The following is a 21,294-nucleotide window of genomic DNA, read 5'->3' as shown; positions in this document are numbered from 1 at the left end:
AGCAGACAGATAACAATGAAAACTGAACATTGTTGCTGCAGGAACATTGAAGAGTCATTTTATGTCAAATAGCAGGAAACAGTGGGTGAAACCACAGTTCTTGTCTTGTGAGATCTATCAGTTCACACAAACTCTTGACAACAAAAGATCCAGATCCGGAGCAGTGAAATAAAGCAGGATCTTTTCTCCCACAAAGAGCTGGAGCTCAGTCGTATATCTGCGTCTTTCCCACGTTTGGGCCGCTCCATCACATCTTAATGACGTTTTCAATGCTGATTTGGGCACATGAGAAAACCTATGGGACTGAGATGTAATGTGACTCATATCCTGATGATGGGAGATATGATCAGTCAGAGTCACAGTGTCAGCTCATTTCCCAGACACATGAATTTCCAGTTCCACAAATCCACATGACAAATTTGGATCTATGACCGTGTGGCCCAATAGTTTCACGATTCCACACATCACGAGCCCTCTATAGTTTAATGTAGTTTGACTGTGTGTATTCCACTGAAGCAAAACCATCATCTCATGTGACGTGAGATAGAGAAGTCATCATCAACTTTAGGATTCATGCTCAGTGAGATCAGATGAATAAACGTTCAGTCCTGGTTCCCTCTAGTGGATGAAATCAAACCATCGCACTGACAGTTTCCTGCCTAACTAGTTACTGTTGTATTTAGTAGTTTAATAACAATTTAATATTGTGATGGTTAATGTTTCTTTTTGAACAGTTCAAGCAGCTTCCTCCATAGAAATTAAACTTTTGTATTCAAACAAAAGCCCCATCAACTCAGCGTGATTGAGATTAGAGACAGGTCACAGAGGTCAAACCGCTCAAACTCCTCAAGTTCATATTTTACGTAAAAACGTCCTAATGCAATATCTGTATATAATGTGTTTTCTTCATAATTAAGTTTATGGCTAAACTGTAAAATATCAAAACTCAAATAATAATAATAACACATTTTATTTGTATGGCGCTTTTCAAGAAACTCGAAGACACTTTACAAGAAAGCATAAAAGCATTAAACATTAAAAGCAGTTTAGATCGTTGTCCTGTTGCTGACATTTAGTGCAGTCCGTTCTTGCCTCTATTTCCATCCATTGTTCGATTAACCACACAAACCAAGAGACTATTATTCCCACCCCATGATAAACAGTTGTAAAGATGCTGTGTTCTTCTGCTTCTTTTGTCTCCAAACACCTTTGTGACTTCAGAAAAACTCAAATGCAGATTCCTGTAACGAGGTCGTATGTTGGGTTTCCATTTCCACGCTGACAGTGATGGAGCTGCTGCAGTGGAGCAGTGCACCATCGCTCCTGTGTCAGCGGAACCCTCCTGCAGCTCCTGTGCTCTCACTCTGAGGTTTTTTCTTTCTTGGTTCTTTCCACGTCTCGTCTTCCACAGTTCCCCTCATCTGTGATTTCTTAATGAGATTTCAGACAGTGTAAATTTAAACCTGGAAGCACCAGGAATTATATTTATAGCCTCCCCTGCTTTGTCGGCTTTAATCAGCTTCACTTCAGTCGGTTGCTAAAAGGAGCCTGAGGTCGCTGAACGTAACCACGAGGTTTAATAAGGAATCAGAGAACGTATCAGCACTGGAAATGTCACCAGATGATCATTCATTCTGGTCTCACATGTCCCAAAGAGATAATGAGGTTGGACATCAGTGCGAGACATGTAGGGGCCTCAGAACATATGCCATAATTACATTTTTCATTTTATGCTTTAAATACATTTTTTATCATCTGCTAACTTTAGCTGATCTATTTGCTTCTTTTCACTTAGAAAATTCACAAACATGAGCAGTTTACTCAAACGTTTGCATACAACTACATATATTCTGTGTATATTTACCAAGATGTCTGTTGGAATAAGATCTGATTGATTCAAATATTGAATTTTCCTTTTCGCAACAAAGATTATTATTGTGGCAGATTAAGCTTTAGTCAATATCTTGAGAGGAGACAGATTGGAGGAGAGCAGAGGGGATGATGGGAAACTAGAGGCCTCATGATTATACATATGAGCCCTGAACTACGGCACCATGGCGACGCCGATTTATAGTATTTATTTATCATCCTTCTGATTCAGAAGCGTTAAAAATACAGTGAAATACTTCATAAATATACTTATTCGGAAAAATGAGGTCAGAGGGATATTCTGGAAAAACACGTGAGGAAGCTTTACACCATGAACACTGAAGTCATCATCGTAAACGGACAGAACAAAGAGATTAAACTGATTCACAATCATGCTTTATTCTTGTTGATTTCTTATAAAAGAATCAAATAAAAGTCTTTCAGGATGTCACGCGCTGCTCAGTCTTTCAGTCTCGCTGTGTCCCGCTTCTCTTTAACTAAACTATACTTTTCTTTACACCGTAAGTCTCTTCATCTTAAATATCTTTTTTATTAGTTTGTGACTTCAAACCAAAAACTTCATTGATTGTCAACACAAAATCTATCGTAGCACCAGTACAATAAAACTGTACTCCTGCTGTTTTGAAATACTGTTTTTGAACGAGGGAGGAAAATCTCAGAATAAAGGGATCCTAATAAGTACATTTTCAAAATGAAGCACCAACCATACAAAGCAACTTTTTTTTTTTTTTCATAGATAGGCTTGTCAGATACACAAGAGGTCAAATATATTAATGACTATTAAATAAAGCACAACAAACAGTGTAGAGAAAACACTGCAACACAAAGCACTCTAGGATCTGGAAACAGCACGTGGGGACGTGGGAGGCGGCCGTGGCTGCAGTTACGAGGGCGTCTCAGCTGCTTGGACTCAGGAGCAGGTTTTGGACTCAAGAGACGGTCCAACGTTTCCTCTGAGAGAGATCCACAGGATTCTGTATCAGTTCAGGAGGGAGCGCAACCTGGGGAGTGGAGAACACTACAACTGTTTCTGTCTGGTTCTGGAAACAAACTTAATCTCAAAAGGTCCAGGGGCAGTTGACCCAGGTTTCCTTCGTGAAATGTGGAGGAGAGATGAAACAACCTAAGCTCTTAGGTCCATCCAGTGACGATATCTGGAGCGTGATGAAGTCAAAAATGAAGAAAGAAAGAACATGGAAATCATGATTGATGATTATGTGCCGTGGTCGCTCCTCTGCAGGTCTCCAGGTCTCACAGGTCGACAGACGTCTGTCTCTCCCTGACTCAAGAGTCTGAGCTTTACACAAGAGTTCATCAAGATAAAAGTCTCCCGTCAAAAAATATCGCTTTCCCCTCAGGAACAAACTCAAAACAAAAAGTGAAACGTAATCCGGTCCTTGCCACAAAAATCCGTTTATATAACCAAATGTGTTTTTCCCCTGATGGCAAGATATACATATACACTACCATGTACATACATTATCCATAAAAAAAGGTTTGCTCAATAGTTCTCATTTATTCAAATATACCTATAGATAGGAACCTGAAAGCTGCTTTCCTGCACAGACCACTCCCGTGTGGTGATCTCTTAGTCACCTTCTGTCTGAGGTCAAAGGTTATTGGTGGAGTGTCGAGCCGTTGCCGTAGCTGGAATTCAAACCCCTGACGCTCGCTACAATGGACGGACAGGTTTCCTTTGAGCTGCTGCCTGCACAAAGTACTTGATGGAGGAGTGCGATGCAGCAGAGGCTATCGGCTGTGAGGCTTCCCTGTGTTTGTCAGTGTCTTTTCCTCCTCCTCCTCTTCCTCTTCCTCGTCATCTTCTTGCAGGATGTGAATGGATGAGCCCAGTAGTCTCTGGATTTCCGGGACGCAGCGCACCAGTTCCACTAGTCCTTCTTCCTCCTCCTCCTCCTCCTCCTTCTTGTCTTCCTCATCTTTGTTCTTGCCTCTGTAGGGTGAAGCCAAAGCCGAGCTCACCTGGCTGACCGACACTTGTTTCCAGAGCTCGGCTCGCGACAAACTCACCACCTCCAGGTGAGGGTAACGCGCCCGGAAGATCCGCGCAGACATCTTCAGGCGCTTCAGGACGTCTGTCAGGAGGAACCAGTTGCAAAAGCTGCGCGAGAGAGAAATGTCAAGATAAAGGTTTTTGGGTGAGAGAACAAAAACAAAAAAGATTTGGTTAAACATTAACAGAGTTTTACAACACAAACATCTCCAGATAAATAAATACTATGGCCCAATACTTTTTGTTTGTGTAAAAGTCTGGGAATCTTTGGGTACCATGACATGTATCGATCTAATTTCTTTATTCTAACTTATAAAAAAATCAAAGAACATGTGTGTTCCTGCTTATTCTATTAAAACAAAGCAGATGAGTTCTACACAGCCTGGAAGCCCTACACCTGATTTATCTCACATTATGAGTCTCCTAAACATCGTGAAAAATCTTGTTTGTTGATCTGAGCTGGGATTTTTTGTTTAACCATGTTACTGTTGTTTTTATTATTCTTGTGTAAACAGGAAAAAAAAACAAATAAACTACATAACCACAACAAAACTCTATAAAATATAAGGTAGGCAGCAAAAACATGTTCTAAACTAAAGGTACTCAGAGCACATGAGTCACAGCGATCCGTAACTACTCTCATCATCGATTACCTAAATTGGTCCCATATTTGAAAACATTGTGCTATTACATCAAAACTGAGAATACACCAATGTATATGGGGAGTGTAACAGCATCATGCTAAATGTAAACACTCTTAACTCCAGTTAAAAATATCAGACTCACTTTAACACAATTCATAAAGTTATCAGGTTCCAAAAATCAGCAATTACTGCACGACTGGACGCAGATGTTGATTGGAATCTTATTAAATTAACAAATTATAAGGATTTGGTGCGAATTGATTGTACTAACGATGTCTGGACTCACCCCTGTGCTAGTGACACCTGAACGTGAAAGCAGGGAAGCAGCGGCTCAGACGAGAACTCGAACAGGAGACAGTCTCTGTCCGAGTCGTGCTCGGTCTTCACTGGCGGGTTCTCCTCCAGCTCCTGGTTCTGCTCCGACAGCAGGAAGTCCCAACACGGCTCCTGGTCCGTCTCTGTGGAGAGAAAGTCTCTGAGGTGAGGAGAGATGGAGCGGACACACTGCTGCGCTGCTGTGGTACTCATGGAAAGGACGCCCCCTAGTGGACGTTAAAGTCACACCACCTATAATGAAGCCTACGTGATTCTGGCGATGCTTATCAGTTATGGAAAACAAACTCTGAGTGTTAGTCGCAAGTTGAAGTTAAGTGCATCCTACACAGAGACATAAAACAAGACACATAATCTGCGTCTCATTAACTTGTGGATGTTATTTTTCATTCAGGAAAAAAGTGATGGACCTTTAACTGCAGTAGAGACATTAACTGTAAAACCTGCAAGCACTCGACATGAGAGGAAATTGATTTTCCTTCATAACTTAATTTACTTTGGTGGAGACATGTTCTTATTTTCATCTATTTGTCCTACATTTTTCTAGTTGTAATTAAAAAACATTTAAGAGCTGACGACGGTGTCGGGTGCTGTAAACATGATCACAATGAATACGTCACTTCCTGCCTCTGTCTGCTCCACCCGGCTGCTCCACCTCTCGCCTGAATAATCTGGAGGATTTGTTGCTGTTGTAAACGTGTGTGTGTGCAGAGAACCTCCAGCTGTGTTGTGGATGTGTAAAAGTCAAAGTTTGAGTAAAGTCCGGAGAACTCGGTCCAGACTTTACCCGAACTTTGACGATCATGTCTGAAAACAGCGTATGTCTCCTTCTCTTCTTGAGTCCTGGTTTTCTTCCCCTGGTTGCCTGTGGCTGTTGCACGAGGCAAACAGCTCGCCACATCCCAGTGGCTGAGCCTGAGCCCAGCCTACAAACTAACTGCTCCGACAAGCCTCAACTCGTCTGCCTCACTGACGGTGGAGGAATGAGCTAACAACCACCTTTTAAACACCACATTTACATATTCAAACAGACCTTTTGATTGACAAAGACAAACAGAGAGACAATCAGATCAGGTAAATTAACACGTGTGAAGGTTTCTTACCAAACAGTGAGCTGCTGTAGAAATCCCAGGGTAAACTGGAGTCCTGTTCATTTCGACCTTCCAGTTCTGTGAAATATTCTGGAAAAGAAACAATCTTGTATTATACGCTGACCCAAGTTAAGTTTGCATGTTATTACTGATACTGAACTCATGATAGTCCTAATACTAATGCTTGTGTACCTGTCAGAGCCAAGAAGAAATTCATGATGAGAAAAGTGAAAAGACTGAAAGTAACACATCAGTTTGTTTTGCAAAGAGAAAAAATATAAAGAAGGATGTTGAAACACAAAGTGACCTGAGCTGTAGATGACGTGTTTGTATCTGTTTGAGTAAACTCACCTAAACGTCATGAAGGTGAGCTCCACCTTTTACTCTGCTGTTGTCTCAAATTGTTAATGTCAAGTTCAATGTGGATGGAAGATTTTACGACTCTGCTGTTATGGGAATGTTCAGAGTTTATTTATGTGTTGAGACACTGCCTGAATTGTGAAAATAAAAGATTTCAAGAAGCTTTGTTCCAGCCTGTTGTGAACAGTGTCTGAAGTGACTGCTGATGATGTGAGGAATGAGTTTAGTCTGTTTTATATTAAATACCTTAATGAGGAGGAGGAATGATTCTATTTATCCAAAAATAAGTTCCAATGATGGAAAAAGAGAAAAAATTGAATTGTACCTGTGAGGAAGGTCTTCATGCCGAGACTATGTGCCAGTTTGACTGGTGTGTGTCCAGAGTAGGTGGCCAGAGTCGGGTCTGCACCGTGGTTTAGAAGCAACCAGACTATTGGAAGGTTGTCACTCGCTACTGCATCATGAAGAGGCCTAGTGGAAGAAACAACGAGACATGAACATGACATCTATCTATTTATCTAAAGAAAAAGTGCTAAACAACAACTCTATACTCCCCAAAGAAATGGAAAAAAAGAGAAGGAAGGAATTTAAACATTTGAATAAATGTACAACCTCCGTTTTAGACAGTAAACACAACAGGAACCCAAGAGACCTGGATTATTGATCTTTGATTATTTCTGATGTTAATAAACACAAAATATTTATCCCAGTTAAAAAATATATAACAAATAGAACACAATATAGATATTATTAGTACATATGTTGTTTACAAATAACCAATGGCTACTTAATATATATATAAATTATTTTAAATCAATTTATCACAACCATAACGCTGAATAATGCATCATGTAATCTCACCGTGTTCCGTCCTGGGCGCTGCAGTTCACGTCTGCTCCATGTTTCAGCAGTATCTGGACTATCTGAGTCCAGCCTCTGGAGGAGGCCTCATGCAGAGCTGTGTAACCAGCGTTGTCGCGGCGATTCACCTCCCTGATGTCCTTCTCCAGACAGTACTGAACCACATCCTGCGGACAGAGGAAGGACACGCAGACAGTGTCATAAGTCTCAAAGACGTACGGTGGCTACTGGAGATAAATGTTCAACGATACTACACAAGTTTAAATAAGCGGGATTTTACCTGATAGCCCAAGCGGGCAGCGCGTTGCAGCAAAGTCTCCCCAGCGTTTTTATTGACGATAAGTCGACGAACCTCCGGAGGAATGACTCTTTTGGGAGGAGACTCTGAACCACTGCTTCTTCCTGATGAGCCTTTCTTACTGGATGGAGATGCTGGCAAACATTTGGGAGTGGGAGTGGGAGTGGGAGGGGGAGGGGGGCTTTCTGTTCTTTTTACATCAGCACCTTCATCACCCAGGGCGAGTGAGGCGCCTCGCTTGCCCAAGCTGCTGCGTTTGGTCTTAATCTTAATCTGAAATAATGATTCATTGATTAGGACACAGTGAAGTGAGAAGCTCTTGTGATGCTAGGATATGGCAACAGCTTCCACTTGTCAAAGACCTGTGCTGTAATAACGTAGCTGCCATTACACATGTGACAAACATGGCATATGTCTAGCCACAGGGGGGCACTGTAAGCTTATATATATACGTGGTACACTGTGTCATACATCTATCAACACTGTATGAGTTCTAATGAACTGTTATCCAACAAGCAGCATCAGCAGGTGACTTACCTTCGGCTCATCGCCGTCACTTAAATGCTTGCTTTTGAACTTTCTCTTCCCGGCAGGTTTATCGCTGCGCTCCGGAGACACCTCGCTCTCATGGTAGCGGACCGATCCTGAGCGGGTGAATGAGGATTTCCGTGGAGGAGGCTCCGGGCTGCAGGCAGTGGGACTCGGACACTGATCCCCTTGTGGATCTGTGATGACAAAACAGTAAAGGAGGTTGTGCATCAAACAGATGAAGAAAGAAAATATATTTCAATACCCCACCACACCCACCACCCATCTTATCTGGTGCACTGATGCAGCTTCATCCGCTTTCTCATGAAATATTTTAGGCCCTTTTTTTTGTCAACATCAGACAGACGGTACTTCCTGCACCAATCATCCTCGTCTTAGAACGTAGAGACATTTACAATTCTCAAGATATACACCTTGTGTGTCATACAGTGTTTCCCGTCACCTAGACTGTGATAGCCTGCTTTAGTATAATCCGTCCCACCACACCATCATAATGAACTTATGAGATCTCTAAAATTGTGTTTAGTGTCATTGCTTCATTGTAGAGTCACTCTCTTTCATATGTTGACTCATTTGTCATATTCGGACTGGCCATCAGCAATACAAGGAGAAATCCCACCATGGGTCATTAAATTATCAATAAAGTTATTACTGTCCTCGATAGACAGACAGGCCTCATCATAATACCAGTTCTTTCCTCTAGAGCTAAGCACGTTTGGCAACAGGCATTCAGTTCTCAGCGAGCAGGTCGACCTCGGTCTAACACCTGGCTTCTCTGTGTACCTGTGACTTGGATCTGAGAGTTTAATGCATGCATGTTCACTGCATGTTCACTGCATACTCTGTAACTTAGCCTCTTATCATATGCTTTATATGTATACTCTAGTTTCAAAGGGTCTAACAATGTTCTATTAATCCTTTTTTCAATTTGTTAGAGTCTATTTAATTACAGAAGCTACGTTTTTTTTTTTTATCATTACATATCCAGAAGTCCATTACTAACTGAACACACTCTGGGCTCAGAAATCCCTAATGATCAGAAGTTAATGCAAATGATATATTTAGGTAAAATATCAATCTATTTTGTTTCAATATATTTATTTAATCAAACATTCTGGCATTTCTGAAAGAAAAGTATTTACTTGAATGTTTGAAAATGTACAAAAACCTGGTAAATGGGTCAATGCGTTATTTCTAGTTCCAAAGACTCAGTGACACCAAATATCAGGTGGCTTGAGTTAATTAAATCATGAAATTATGTTTAAGTTATTCCACAGACTTGAACAGGGCTGCAACTATTTTCAGTACAGACTTATTCATTAGATAATTTTTCATAGAATGAATAATCACTAAGTCTATTAAACGTCAGAAATGATGATAAATGCCTGTCACGAGCCAGCAGAGCCAAATGTTTTGTCACTTAGTCTGGTCAGCGGCCAAAAGAGGATTAATATATAACAGTAATAGAGGAGAACAACTCAGGCTTATTTGTGAAACTGTTTCCAACTAATGCTACCAACTGTGTGTTTAAAGGATTATAACCATTATTTTGTCATTCATAAATGCAGTAATTTTTAATATAACTAATCTGCTCTTTCTTTTTTACGATGAACAGATTAATTCGTTGTCTCTAAAATGACAGATATTCATGAAAAACATCCACCACCTGCTGTTCAGGCCCAGTCTGAGCAGCAGTCCAAAACTCAACATGTTTATTTTACAATTATTTGAAACAAATAGTCACATTTGAAAAGCTGGAATTGGGGAATGTTTCTTACCAGATTACTCAAACAACGGATCAATTAACTAAATAGTTGCCAGTAAATAATAAATGTGTTTCCCTGAACAGCTGTTTAATGGTGACGTTGGCTCTGTAACGATAGCAAAAACTTACACATCACCCATTTAATAATCAATAATTAACCAACCTGTCATTGGGGCTCTAATTAAACTTTTGTGACAATTAGTTGCTCAATCAAATTTTTATTTCAGCCCTGCATCGTTTAAAGATACAAATAAGATTCTATGTTAAAATTTGATGATTCACACTATCATTTTCTAAATACTTTTCATCTGTTACCAACAGACTTTGATGAAAACTTGGGCTAGAAACAATTCATTAAATCTTTGAGAGAAACTGAGAGACCGTACCTGCTGGAGTTCCACTGTCCCGCCTCAGGGAGTTAGATTCCTCAGGGTGCTCTCCATCTTCCATCTTGTCTTTCTCAGTGATGTAATCTCCAGTCTGATACTTCGTGCTCCGACATCGCCGGCGTTTCTTATGAGCAGGCGTGTAACCCTCTGCACTACATGACTTGACCTTGCCCTGATGCGCTCGCTCTGGCAGCGGGTTCGAGCGGGGCCTCCCTCTCGGACGGCGGACGGGTTGAGTGGGAGTCACAGGAGGTGACGGGGAAGTTGGAGGTGGAGGAGGCATCGGTGGGGGTGGAGGCGAAGGTGTCGCAAAGCCCCAGAGGTCGAGTCGAGCCTCATCGGCTCGCCGTCTTCCTCTCCTCAGTCTCGGGAAGGAGCCCTCTGTAACGTCAGTGTCCTTCCTGGAAACGGTGGGGCTTTTGAGAGAGACTGGAGTCTCCCCACTAGGAGGACTGCTGCCACTATCTGTAACTGATTAAATCACAGTGGATTGTTTCACTCACACCAGCGTTTATGCGTAGAATCATGACAGAGACATGAAAAACAGGCCATTCAGAGACTGTGAGGCATTTTCTGACTGCTAAATACACATCATCTACCAGACTACGCAGGCTGACTGCAGGCTGTTATCTCCAGAGCTAAAACTCTGAGAAGGTAGAGTTATCAAACACTAGCTTAATGATCTGCGAGAGATAACAGACAGTTTTGCTGCTGCTGTAAGATTTTTCAGAGCATTAAATGTCACAATAACAAAAACAAAGACTGTACCTGTTTTTTTCGGGGTTGGTTGCTCAACCTTGCTGGGACTGGTCTTGTCCTTTGGAATCGACCCTTTACTCTGTGGGTAAAGTTTTCTCGCCGACAGACTCTGCTCCAACACAGGTGCAGGTTGTTTCTTCTGCTGAAATACACAGGAGACTGAGGTGAGCGTGCTGTATTGGATACTATTGATCACAGAGCTTTCATGAGATGGAGCATCTGACAGACTCAAAATAAACGCTTAGAATTAAACATCACTATTTGTAGATTAATGTTATTGAAAGGGAGCGCTGTATGGCAGATTCAACAGCTAAAATCTTTAAAAGGTGATTGCTACCTTAAATATTTCCCTAAAATTCTATCAAAGGGAGATTGTGAGAAATTAACTGAGATATTTAGGACATTAAACACACAGATACTTCACCTTCTTTGCGCTGGACACTTTGGTCGGAGTACTTTCTGCGTCTTGCTTCTTCTTTCCTGCCGCCTTCTTCGACGGCTCTGTGGGCGACTTCTCCTTCACTGGCTTCTTAGGACTCGTCTTCTTTTGCTTGATGGCAGCAGCTTTTGCTTTGGCTGGCGACTCCTCTTTGGTTCCATTTGTTTTTTTCTCAAACTTGTCGCCTCCCCTGGCACACTGGCCCGTTAGAATAGACGCCACCATGCCCTCCAATTTTTCACTGGGAGCACTGTCTGCTGCCCCACTTTCTTTCTTCAATGTCTCCCCCTCTAACACCTGGGCTAGTTTGCTCTCCATCCTGTTCTTGTTTGTTGATCCATTGCTCCCGAAGAGATGAGACTGCCCAGCGGGCTTTGAAGAGCCTTGCTTCTTTTGTAGTCCCATGTGTTCCCCTTGACTGGTGCGTAACTCTGTATTATTCTCCAGAGGCTCGGTGGCGTTCGCCTTCTCGTGTCTTTTCATTGTTTGAGTTAAATCCTCTGGAGATGGTACACCCGGCCATTTCTCCACAGACCAGTAAGGTGGGTATTTAGTCTGTGTGTCTTGACTCCCCGCGACTGGTTTCAGAACATCAGCTTTTCTGGATGCAACAGGTGAAGCTTGAGTATTACCCTCAGCGCTCAGTGCTGTCGTTTCCAGAGCTTGTTGCTTCACGATGGATGTGAGGTTCGACAGCGGAGACTTCGTTCTCTCCCACTTCTCCTCCTCCTGACTGGACGGGCTGTGATGAGCGCTCTGCAACCTGGATCCCTCTGTACCTGTGCTGCCCTTTGTCTTTGTGGATCCGTGGGTGTTTTTTCTCTGAGCAGAGGAGGCTTGGTGAGGATGATGAGACGGCTGCTGCCAGGCTGGATTGACAACAGTGGTCGAGTATGGCACTGCTGTTTTGCCCGGTGCAGACTTCTGGGCGTTGGCAGAGCTCGACAGGGTAGTCGTTAGGGCTGCTTTAGATGGACAGTTCTTAGTTATGGCTGTGCTGGTGTTTTTAACAGGCTTGACGCTGTGAGCATGCTGGTTGCCCTTCATCAGACAGGATGGCTTCTTTCCTCCTGAGGCCAGATGTTCTCCTTGGTCAATTATAGATATAAACTCCTGCTTCGCAAAACTCTGAAATTCATCCGCAAAGGTCCCCTTTCCGTCTTTGCCCCGCAGAGTAGAAGCCAGTATGGGGCTCGCCACACCCACATAAGTTCCAGGGATGTTTTTTATGGGGTCTTGTGCAGATCCCTTACCCCAGGTTGGTTTGGGCTCTGGGACCTGGTGATTCTGAGGCCTATTTATTTGCTTTTGATGGGACCCGTTTCTGTGGGTATTGGGTAGGATAGGGTATTGCACGGCAGAGCTGTAAGTTGAGGAATGAGTCCTCTTTGAGTTCAGAAAATCTCGCTGATTTGACTCAGTGTTATGAGGCTCCATCAGAGAAACTGGAGGGTCGTTAATGCATTTTGGACGTTTTGATTTCGCGGACAAATCAAGAGGCACGTCTCTTGACTCAATGGAACAAGCTGTGTGGTCCTCTGAAGCGGAGGGAAGTGCGGTTTTAAGAGAGCCCATAGTCGTCTTGTCTATGCTGTTGCCTTTCTCCACATGGTTCAGCAGTCTGCTTTGAGAGGTGATGCTGGCAAGTGCAGAGCCACAGCAAATGGCAGCAGTGGGAGATAGCGTGTAGTGGGTGGGTGCTGCAGAGGTTAATGACGGGTGCTGCAACGGTAGGGCAATAGCTGGTGAGGCTACCACTGAGGCTAAGGATTTATGCTCTCCTGCAGATTTGGTGTTCTTACTCGATGAATGGTTAGATTTAAGTTTTGAGGTTGATGTGCCTGCTTTTTTATCTTTAGCTGGTGACCGTCCCACAGAGAACTGGTAGGGATAGGTCCGCATGAGCGACGTGCCTCCGACACCTGAACTTTGAGGCTGAATATCTTTCTGAAACTGATTGGCTGTGGCTTCTCTCAGCGCTGCAATCTGACCCAATGCTGGTGGAAGAGTGATTTTACAAAGTGGCGAGGCGAAATTAGTGGAAGGAAGAAAGGCAACAGGCTGGGCTGGTTTAAACATGGCGGAGCACTGAAACCCAGGGGAAACACTTTGCACCGATTGTGTTTGCGGGTGTGATTTCTTACTGGATGTCACATTGCTGTGACAGGGGGTGAGTGAGTCCTCCCGGCCGACTTTCACGCCACTTGACCACTGAGAAGTGGGGAAAACGGCTGCAGCGTCAGCCTTGAGTTTAGGGGCCTCTGCCCTTTTGTCTGCTCTCTTCTCTGAGCCTGACACTGGCGCATTGTTGGGCTGCTGAGGTGAAGGAAGCTCTGGGCTGTGGTTGTAATTGCTAGTGTCCAGGCAGGCTTTCGCTGTCTTACAGTCTGTTGTTGGAGTGGTCTTGTTTTGCTGACTGAGGGTAACATCTCCTCTAAACTCAGAGGGTAGCGTCTGGGGGGGATTTCCCACCATACTAGTGGACGCTTTATTTGGAGCACTGATCTCTCTGCTCACCGTGCCTCCATCCCCTACATTCATTAGTGTAGGATCCACCTGAGCAATAAAAGAAGTTAATTAGGCCAGTGTTAATTAGATAAGAGGACAGGATGCTGTAATCTAGCAAACTAAATGCAATAATGATAATAACTCCATTACCTGCATAGGTGTTTTTTTAACACAACATGCCTTGGGGGTAGCTGAGTCAGTCGGGCGAGTTTTTCTCAAAATTCAGTGATACGCTGCAAAACAAAAGAGAAAAAGAACAGTTAATGTAATCACTGTTAGTGCTGTTGTCGTTTCAATTATAGAGAAGACATTTATTTAAGCCCTCGTGAAGGAATAAGCCGTGTCCTATGCAACAGTAATTGATTCAGAGTAACCTACATTGGGTAATTGAAAACTTCCTTTCTTTGAGACACGCAGGCAGATTTGCGACAATTTCCTCGGAGCACTGAGATGATTCGGGTTAGCAGAGAGAAGCGTGATGGACTGAGGAACGTGTTTGTTCTGTTAGTTTTATTTGGCTTCACACAAGACAGGGACAGATTCAAACTATCAGTGTTCAAAAATGTGAAAAGTCTTTACTAAAAATGAGATATTCAATCGGTGAAATGAGACCTAATGCATCATGGAAGCATCATGAGCCAACGAGCTCCAGGTAGAAACATGTGAATTTCTGTCGTTGATTGAAACCATTTCTTTCACAGTCTAAATCCTCTTCAAACATTCCTGCCACAACAGATCCCCACTCACATTTCTCTTTGTAGAAATCTCACACACTAACATATGATACAAGACATTAAAAATAACTGTATAAAGCAGATCTGTGATGCAGGTTCTTTTTTGTCGAGTAGGGATAATCTGCTTTCAAACATATTTTAACGTCCCCTCCTGACAGCTTTTAAGAAACAAGAATACACCGCTTTCAACGATTATGTGTCTGATATCACCAAAAAGATCAAGTAACTAGTTAAGAATTGATAAAACCACATGCTCCTTGTCCCTCGTTTAAAAAACAGCATGGATTAATATGCAAATATTGTTCATTTCAACTGTTGGACACAAGATGCCTCTCACTTCAATGAGAAGCCCATAAATTCTCTATTTAAGTGCATTGGAGGCTACATGTTTCCACATCACATAAGTTGCACGTTGGGCCGTGATTGGCTCCAAACTAGTGTTGATGTCACAAATCATGCTGGTGCTTGAATGTCTCAGACTTATGAAGTGGGAAAAAAAAAACAGAGAAACTTTCCCTTTCAGCAGATTAATGTGAAAACAGCCTCCTGGTGCCAAACTCTGCACATACATTATTCTGCACAGTGAAGGTCAAACTTTCAAGTCAAGGAACAATAAGCCAAACACGTTTTTGAGTGGAGGGGGACTTTAAATTGCTTCAATAACTTTAATGCAGGTTTACTGTAGCTGAACTATGCCACGGGAAAAAATGAACAAAGAGATAATAAATTAATATGAGATCGGTCTCTGTATCAGCAGATTCTCAATGTTAGGGTGTCAGGATAAAAAACACAACTGGAGCATCCTTAGCTTTGACTCAGCCCTGTGATTTCTCAATGAGAAATGCTTGCAGCAGACTTCAAACCGAGGCTCATGCTTCAGGGGCCCTCGACCGCTTGGGCCCCTGGGCCTGTCCTGATAGGCTCCTTCAGTAATCCATCCATGACACAATCAACCGTGATCCCTCAAATCATCTTTTTTACGAGTGAGTGGCAGCTTCAATGATAGAGACCTGAACACTCTAGTGAAAAGTGGGTGACTGACAGCGAGCAAAGGTTTTGTTACTTGCTAATATAATTAAGGATTATCTATCAGTGGACAGTTAATAATTCATGAGTACAGCCACCTCTGTTAAATGCAGTTTTAATGTGTGGGGGGGGGTCATATAATGTTAAGTGCTCATCATTCTTATCTCAAATTAGACATGAAACCCCACACATGACTTGTTAAACTCAAACAAAGGGCTTCTTCACCACAGCAGAATGAAAACCTCAATTCAAACCCTGTAATGAATGACATGGTGCCAGCACTAAATCTAGTTTGATGTCCTGTGAAAACAAACATTTGCATCACTCTCACACACACACAGCACAGCAGCGGGGTGTGTAAGTAAGAGGTGAGCGCAGGGCGAGCGCATCTGCGAGTAAATGAGACGAAAGAGGAAGAGCCGAGGCACAAAATCTATATCGGAGCTTTGATGGGGGATGAAAACACGTTTCACCCTCAACGGAGATGATGCACATGATGACTGACACACCGATCTCTGCTGGTGTCTGCGAGGGTGGACTGGAGGGGGGTGGTGGTCCGGGGGATGAGGAGGGTCTGCATTCATCACCGTGTACAACAGTTCTTTCAGCCATAGTTTGTCTTTGTGCTGCGATCTGCTCCCAGGACAACATTTGAATTCATCCGCTCTGGTGTAGGCCAGTGGATGTATGTGCAGCAGCAGCAGCGGAACAAAGTGGAGCCCGATGAGGGAGCAAACCACCCTGCCCCCCCCCTTCGGGTCTGATCACCGTCTGTCCAGCACAACAGACACACGTCCCAATGTCAAATCTGAGAAGTGCACGATAAACCACACGCGTGCTCTGACACCGGGACACTCGCGAAAGACAACACGTCTCCCTCCCCGATGCACAGTATCAGCACGGAGAAACTCTGGAGAGCTCCGGGTGCTCCGTGGAGATGGCGGCGTGTGGCACCCAGGTGATCCCGTCCCTCCACGGGAGAACGCGGCCACAAGGCAGGGAACGGGCTCCGTCTAATCCTCCGAATAAACACCACGGAGGAGTTGGGGGGATTTGAAGTGTGTCGAGGGGAATGACAGATGTTTGAGGGGGGGGTTCTCCCACCGAGAGGCTGCGTCCGCGGAGCACCGAGTGTCACCCCTCCACCGCCCGATGAGGTGAGTCAACACCGATGCAAACTAACTCCGGACCACCGCCGTCCCGGCTCATCTGCCCCCCCCCCGACAAGTCAGATCTACTCTGCCTGGTTTTAAATAAACACAATAATGGGTGTGAGCCGCTGGAGCAACGAGTTTCCCCACAAACATGGAGAAAGTAGCCATGCTGGACAACTACACCACGGGGTGGGCGACAACTTATTGCTCGTGCTGCCGGGGCGGCCGCGACAAAGAGGGCAGCACACTGACCACCATCACCGCGGGTCCGGGCTTCCAGCCTCCAGCCTCCAGCCTCCCTGCGCAGCGGAGTGTCCGCGGAGCCCTCGCGTGGCTCCCGGTGGTTTGGACACGTTGAGGCAGCTACTGTTATTTATCCCCCGGCCGACCTGACGTGAAGTGCTCGCCCGTGTCCGGCCCCTTTTGGACGGACTGAAACACTTCGGCGTTGGACGGCATTCACGGAACCCCCGCCACCGCCACCGACCCGCCTCTCCTCTCCTCTCCCCTGGACGACTCTCTGCTCTCCCTCTCAGAGAATTACTGAATAATCTGCCGGCGAGGTGAAAATAAAAGATGTCTCATGACACAAACACTTACGGAGCCGCTCGTCCAGATGGCATGTTTGAACGACAATGCAGCCGCGACTCGGTTACGGCCGAGTCCAGCCTCTTCGCCTCCGCCGTCCGAGGCTCCTCCGCCGATCTCGACGGTTCTCAAAAGTCCAGGAGGGGGAGAAAGGGAGGAGGAGGGGAGGGCTGGAGGGGAGGGCATGGAGGAGGGAGGGAGGGGGGGGGGGGTCGCCAAGACAGTCCGTTCCGTATCTCCGGTCTCCCAGTCTGCTGGGAGAGCGAGAGGGGGGCAGGAGGGTGCACGGGGACAGCATGGGAGATGTAGTGCTCGGGTATCCACGCCCAGGATTACACGCTAGAGAGGCTGGGAGGGGGGAGGACTGCAGGTACCGGCATGCAACGCGGGCCTCCAGCCGCTCAAGGGGAATTGGGGATCGCGACCAAAAAAAAGAAGAGTGTAACGGTGCGCTAAACTGATAACAGAGGGGTCATGTGGGCAATGGAGGAAGGAGCCGCAGCGGGTTTTATGAAGCGAGGGAGGCTGCGGGTGCCACACAGCCCGTGTTTGTGCGCCAGTGTCAGGCGGGGCAGCTCGCAGTCAGCACCCGTGGGTGATGGTCGCTCAACGGGATGTCTGAGATATAGAGACCCAGAGGAGGAAGAGAGATGTTATGGGTCCGCTGCAGGGAAGTTAACACGAGGAAGTCCGGGTGTGTGAGGGATTCAGATCAGCCTGCTGAGGGCTGCAGACACACGGAGCAGCTTCCAGTAGATGGAGGGAAACACTCAAAGCCTTTACTGGGGGGTTTTTGTGCAGGATTTCCAAACTTGCAACGATGTTATCTTTAAATAAGTTAGTGATCTGTGCAGAGGCCATGGGTTTAACTTCACTGACTTCCCATGAGGCTCACAGGCCACATGCATGCACTGACCTCCATCACTTCAGTGGCATAAAAACACATTCGCTTACAAGGTGACAACAAGCAACTTGAACAATTCCACCTCTGTTTCCTCTCTGGCTGATATTAAATGGACAGCACACGTATTTTGCACATCCCCCTGCAAACCTGAAGCGATGTTATAGGAATCTGTAGATTCTGGATCATTATCTAAGCCCTCAAGTTGTTCTTGTCCTTCACAAAAATACTAAAGCGCACGATTTGTCCAAAATAGAAGAAATGAGACAATTTGTGTAGACACATGACAACTTTACTCCTTTGGATTTCATGATTCATGATTGACAACCACATCCCAACTGCACCATGTGATCTTTTTTCACCATTTCCTGGGTTTGGCCTGGACAGAGTTTTGACAGCATGAGGGGCCAAAAGAGAGAAACTCACTCACTCTGCACTGGATATAAAGTTCACCATCATTCACTTGTGTCAGTGCAGTGTGTCAAAATCACATTTCCTGTTACTATCAGGTCAGGTCCGATTTGAACTGAAGTCGTGCCCATGGTTTTCTACAGTCGAGATGACTCTGAGCAAAACTACAGTCAGGATAAAACTATATGCATTTCAGTTTTAACCCATAGTTCTGTGGCAGACATTCCACACAATCAAGACAAGGCGAGCCACTTAGGGACGAAAGCCTTCAGCCTATACACAGACAATAATCCTTGTTTTACATCTGCATTTAACACAGCTGAAGACAGACAGGCTACTTTATGAAGCCACAACACAAAGAGCCCGGGGGAAGAAACAAATCTCAAGTCTCAATGATGTAGAGAGGAACCTCTGCTGAGGTCAAATCATGTTCACATTATGTCTGAATAAAACCTTTTACTTCTAACTTTTTCCACCATCTTCACTTTGAATAGGTGCACAGTCTTTTCCTTCACTGACGCCTGACTGTCCCAGAGACAGAGGAGCAGAGGACGTTTGAGGAGCAACAGCTCATGTGGGCAGTTGTGAGGGGAATGACAACACATCTGCAACGGCCAGTCAGACCCAGGCGAACAGACAAAAGTTTTATCACACCAGTCCTCAGGGCACAGGATGCTCCCCCCCAAAGACAAACAACCTCAGGATCCTGAGCTCTCCTGCTCCATAATCACACTGTGGCTCTGTAGTTAAGCAGCATGCAGGTTACTCTGCTGTAATTAGGCCACTTGTCTTACCTGGATCCAGAGAGCGGTGCAGGCCTGCTGTTTACACCGGGTACCCACCGCTTAAGGGCCAACACATTTCCTACTTTTCTCAACACTTGTGGTGCTGAGGAAATAACCGTCCGCACGCAGCGAGGCAGACGACGCCGTGTGCCCGAGAAGAGTTTGTTTACCACGGGGGGCTCGATCCGCGTCGATCCTCCTCACCACCGGGGCGGTGCAGAGGGGCAGCGATCCCCGTCCATCCAGCCGAGAGCAGCGCGGGCACAAACTACTTCGCCGCTTCCCTTTCGGGGAGTGGATCGGCGTGCGAGAGCCTCCGACATGCCCTTCGCCGTTCGCGCAGTAATGGCTGCGTGCGAGCGGGGAAATCGTTGACAGATGGCCAAACGTGAAATGTGGGGAAGCCGAGGAAAACGCCGATCAAGTTCACACGTAGCGCAGGACGCGGAGGATCCGTGTCCGCACAAAGCAGGAGTCTCGCAAAGTCGGCAGGCTGACACATCGCATTGTGTCTGAGCCGGGGGGGTAACCCGGAGACCTCGGCGATCCCGGTAGTGACCGGCTGCTCGGGGGCTTCACCGATTTGATACGAGTTTGCTCCACATCGCACGACTGAAGCTGTGGGGGTTTGAATAACTTGTTATGCGTTCAATCATACATTAGTCGAGCAGGGATGTGGTATTCGGCACATGCACTCAGATGACTGCGATAGCTCACATGGAGGCACAGTGTTTATTTCGAAGGCCTGTTCTCTCCCCCCCTGAAGTATGTCGTCCTTAAAGTGGGCACATACATGGTCCATCTATCTGGGAGTCACACTGGAGATTATCGACCCTATTTAGGCCGCCATGGTTTCCGGCGGCGAAAGGATGTCCCGTCTAAGTTGGTGGTTCACCTGGTCAATGCTGGGGGAGGACGGCTGAGTGGGAACCGAGCGCATTATTCTTCCATCTTGGTAGAAGTGATGAATTATTCTCCAACAAATCCGCAGGCAGGATGGCAGCCCGGCCGCGGGAGCAGTCCGGTGGGGGGGCTGACGGCTCTGTGTTCGTCAGGTTAACGCGATGCTCCGTGCGGATGGTGTCAAATGGGGAAATGCATCACTTCCATGCGTGGCGACCGTGTCCGCGTTCACACCGCATCCACCGCCGACACAGCGTGGACAGCGGACCCGCGCAGGCTGTGTCATCTCCGCGCACAACTTGGCTACATGTGACACGAGCCTACACGATAATGCCGCGGGAGAGCGTAGCGAGACGTGCACCGCGACTCCTGCGAGACAACCGACAACTGGAAAAATACGAATATCCAGGTCAAAGTTTGGCAGAGTTTTACTCGCCCTCAATCGCGTTGTGCAATGCCCCCTTTAATGCCCCCTGCTCGCCCGTAACGCCTTTGTTATTAGTAATCGCATGGTATTGCACCGTCTTACCTTGCGCTCCGAGCCCGTCTCCGGCCACAGCGCCTGCACACAGCGCAACAAGCTATTGTTGTCTGCACGCAGGTTTCCGCGAGGGGCCGGGGATGTGATTTTGAAGTAGAATGAATACACTGTGCAATCTTGGCTTGTCCTCGCGATCTTCCCTTATTGCCAGTTTTCGGTCTGCAGCAGCTGGAGATGAAAATCGCGCACCCTGGGTCCTAGCGCCGGGTGAAGCCCTACAGGTGAATAACAAAACAGAGCCGTGCTCGGTGGGCTGGAAGCTGTCACTGGAGCAGGTTCACACGAAGAGTCCCACACTTCACCGGAGACAAACACATGCTGCCTGGACTAGACTTAAAGGTTCAGTGTGTAGCA

At 45.7% G+C, this 21,294-nt stretch overlaps 1 protein-coding gene across 4 annotated transcripts; it reads right to left on the bottom strand.

Annotated features, from left to right (window-relative positions):
- Positions 1-2,243: 2,243 nt before the first annotated feature.
- On the bottom strand, positions 2,244-21,091 carry bcorl1 (BCL6 corepressor-like 1). Of its 4 annotated transcripts, none has more exons than XM_035160663.2 (12): positions 20,929-21,091; positions 14,048-14,130; positions 11,375-13,945; positions 10,960-11,092; positions 10,189-10,662; positions 8,026-8,213; positions 7,471-7,761; positions 7,191-7,357; positions 6,655-6,800; positions 5,982-6,059; positions 4,832-5,003; positions 2,244-4,009 (listed from the first exon to the last, which is right to left on the bottom strand). In XM_035160663.2, the coding sequence occupies exons 2-12, from the start codon at positions 14,051-14,053 to the stop codon at positions 3,640-3,642; spliced, it is 4,596 nt and encodes a 1,531-aa protein (XP_035016554.2). In that variant the 5' UTR covers positions 14,054-14,130; positions 20,929-21,091; the 3' UTR covers positions 2,244-3,639. The 4 variants fall into 4 exon arrangements, with proteins under 4 accessions (XP_035016554.2, XP_035016555.2, XP_035016553.2 ...); XM_035160664.2 differs by lacking the exon at positions 20,929-21,091 and adding an exon at positions 20,392-20,836; XM_035160662.2 differs by lacking the exon at positions 20,929-21,091 and adding an exon at positions 17,412-17,586.
- Positions 21,092-21,294: the final 203 nt, after the last annotated feature.

The sequence above is a fragment of the Hippoglossus stenolepis genome, chromosome 7 (assembly GCF_022539355.2).
Source record: "Hippoglossus stenolepis isolate QCI-W04-F060 chromosome 7, HSTE1.2, whole genome shotgun sequence".
In the NCBI taxonomy this organism is placed as follows: domain Eukaryota; kingdom Metazoa; phylum Chordata; class Actinopteri; order Pleuronectiformes; family Pleuronectidae; genus Hippoglossus; species Hippoglossus stenolepis.
This window is presented reverse-complemented; position numbering and strand designations above follow the sequence as displayed.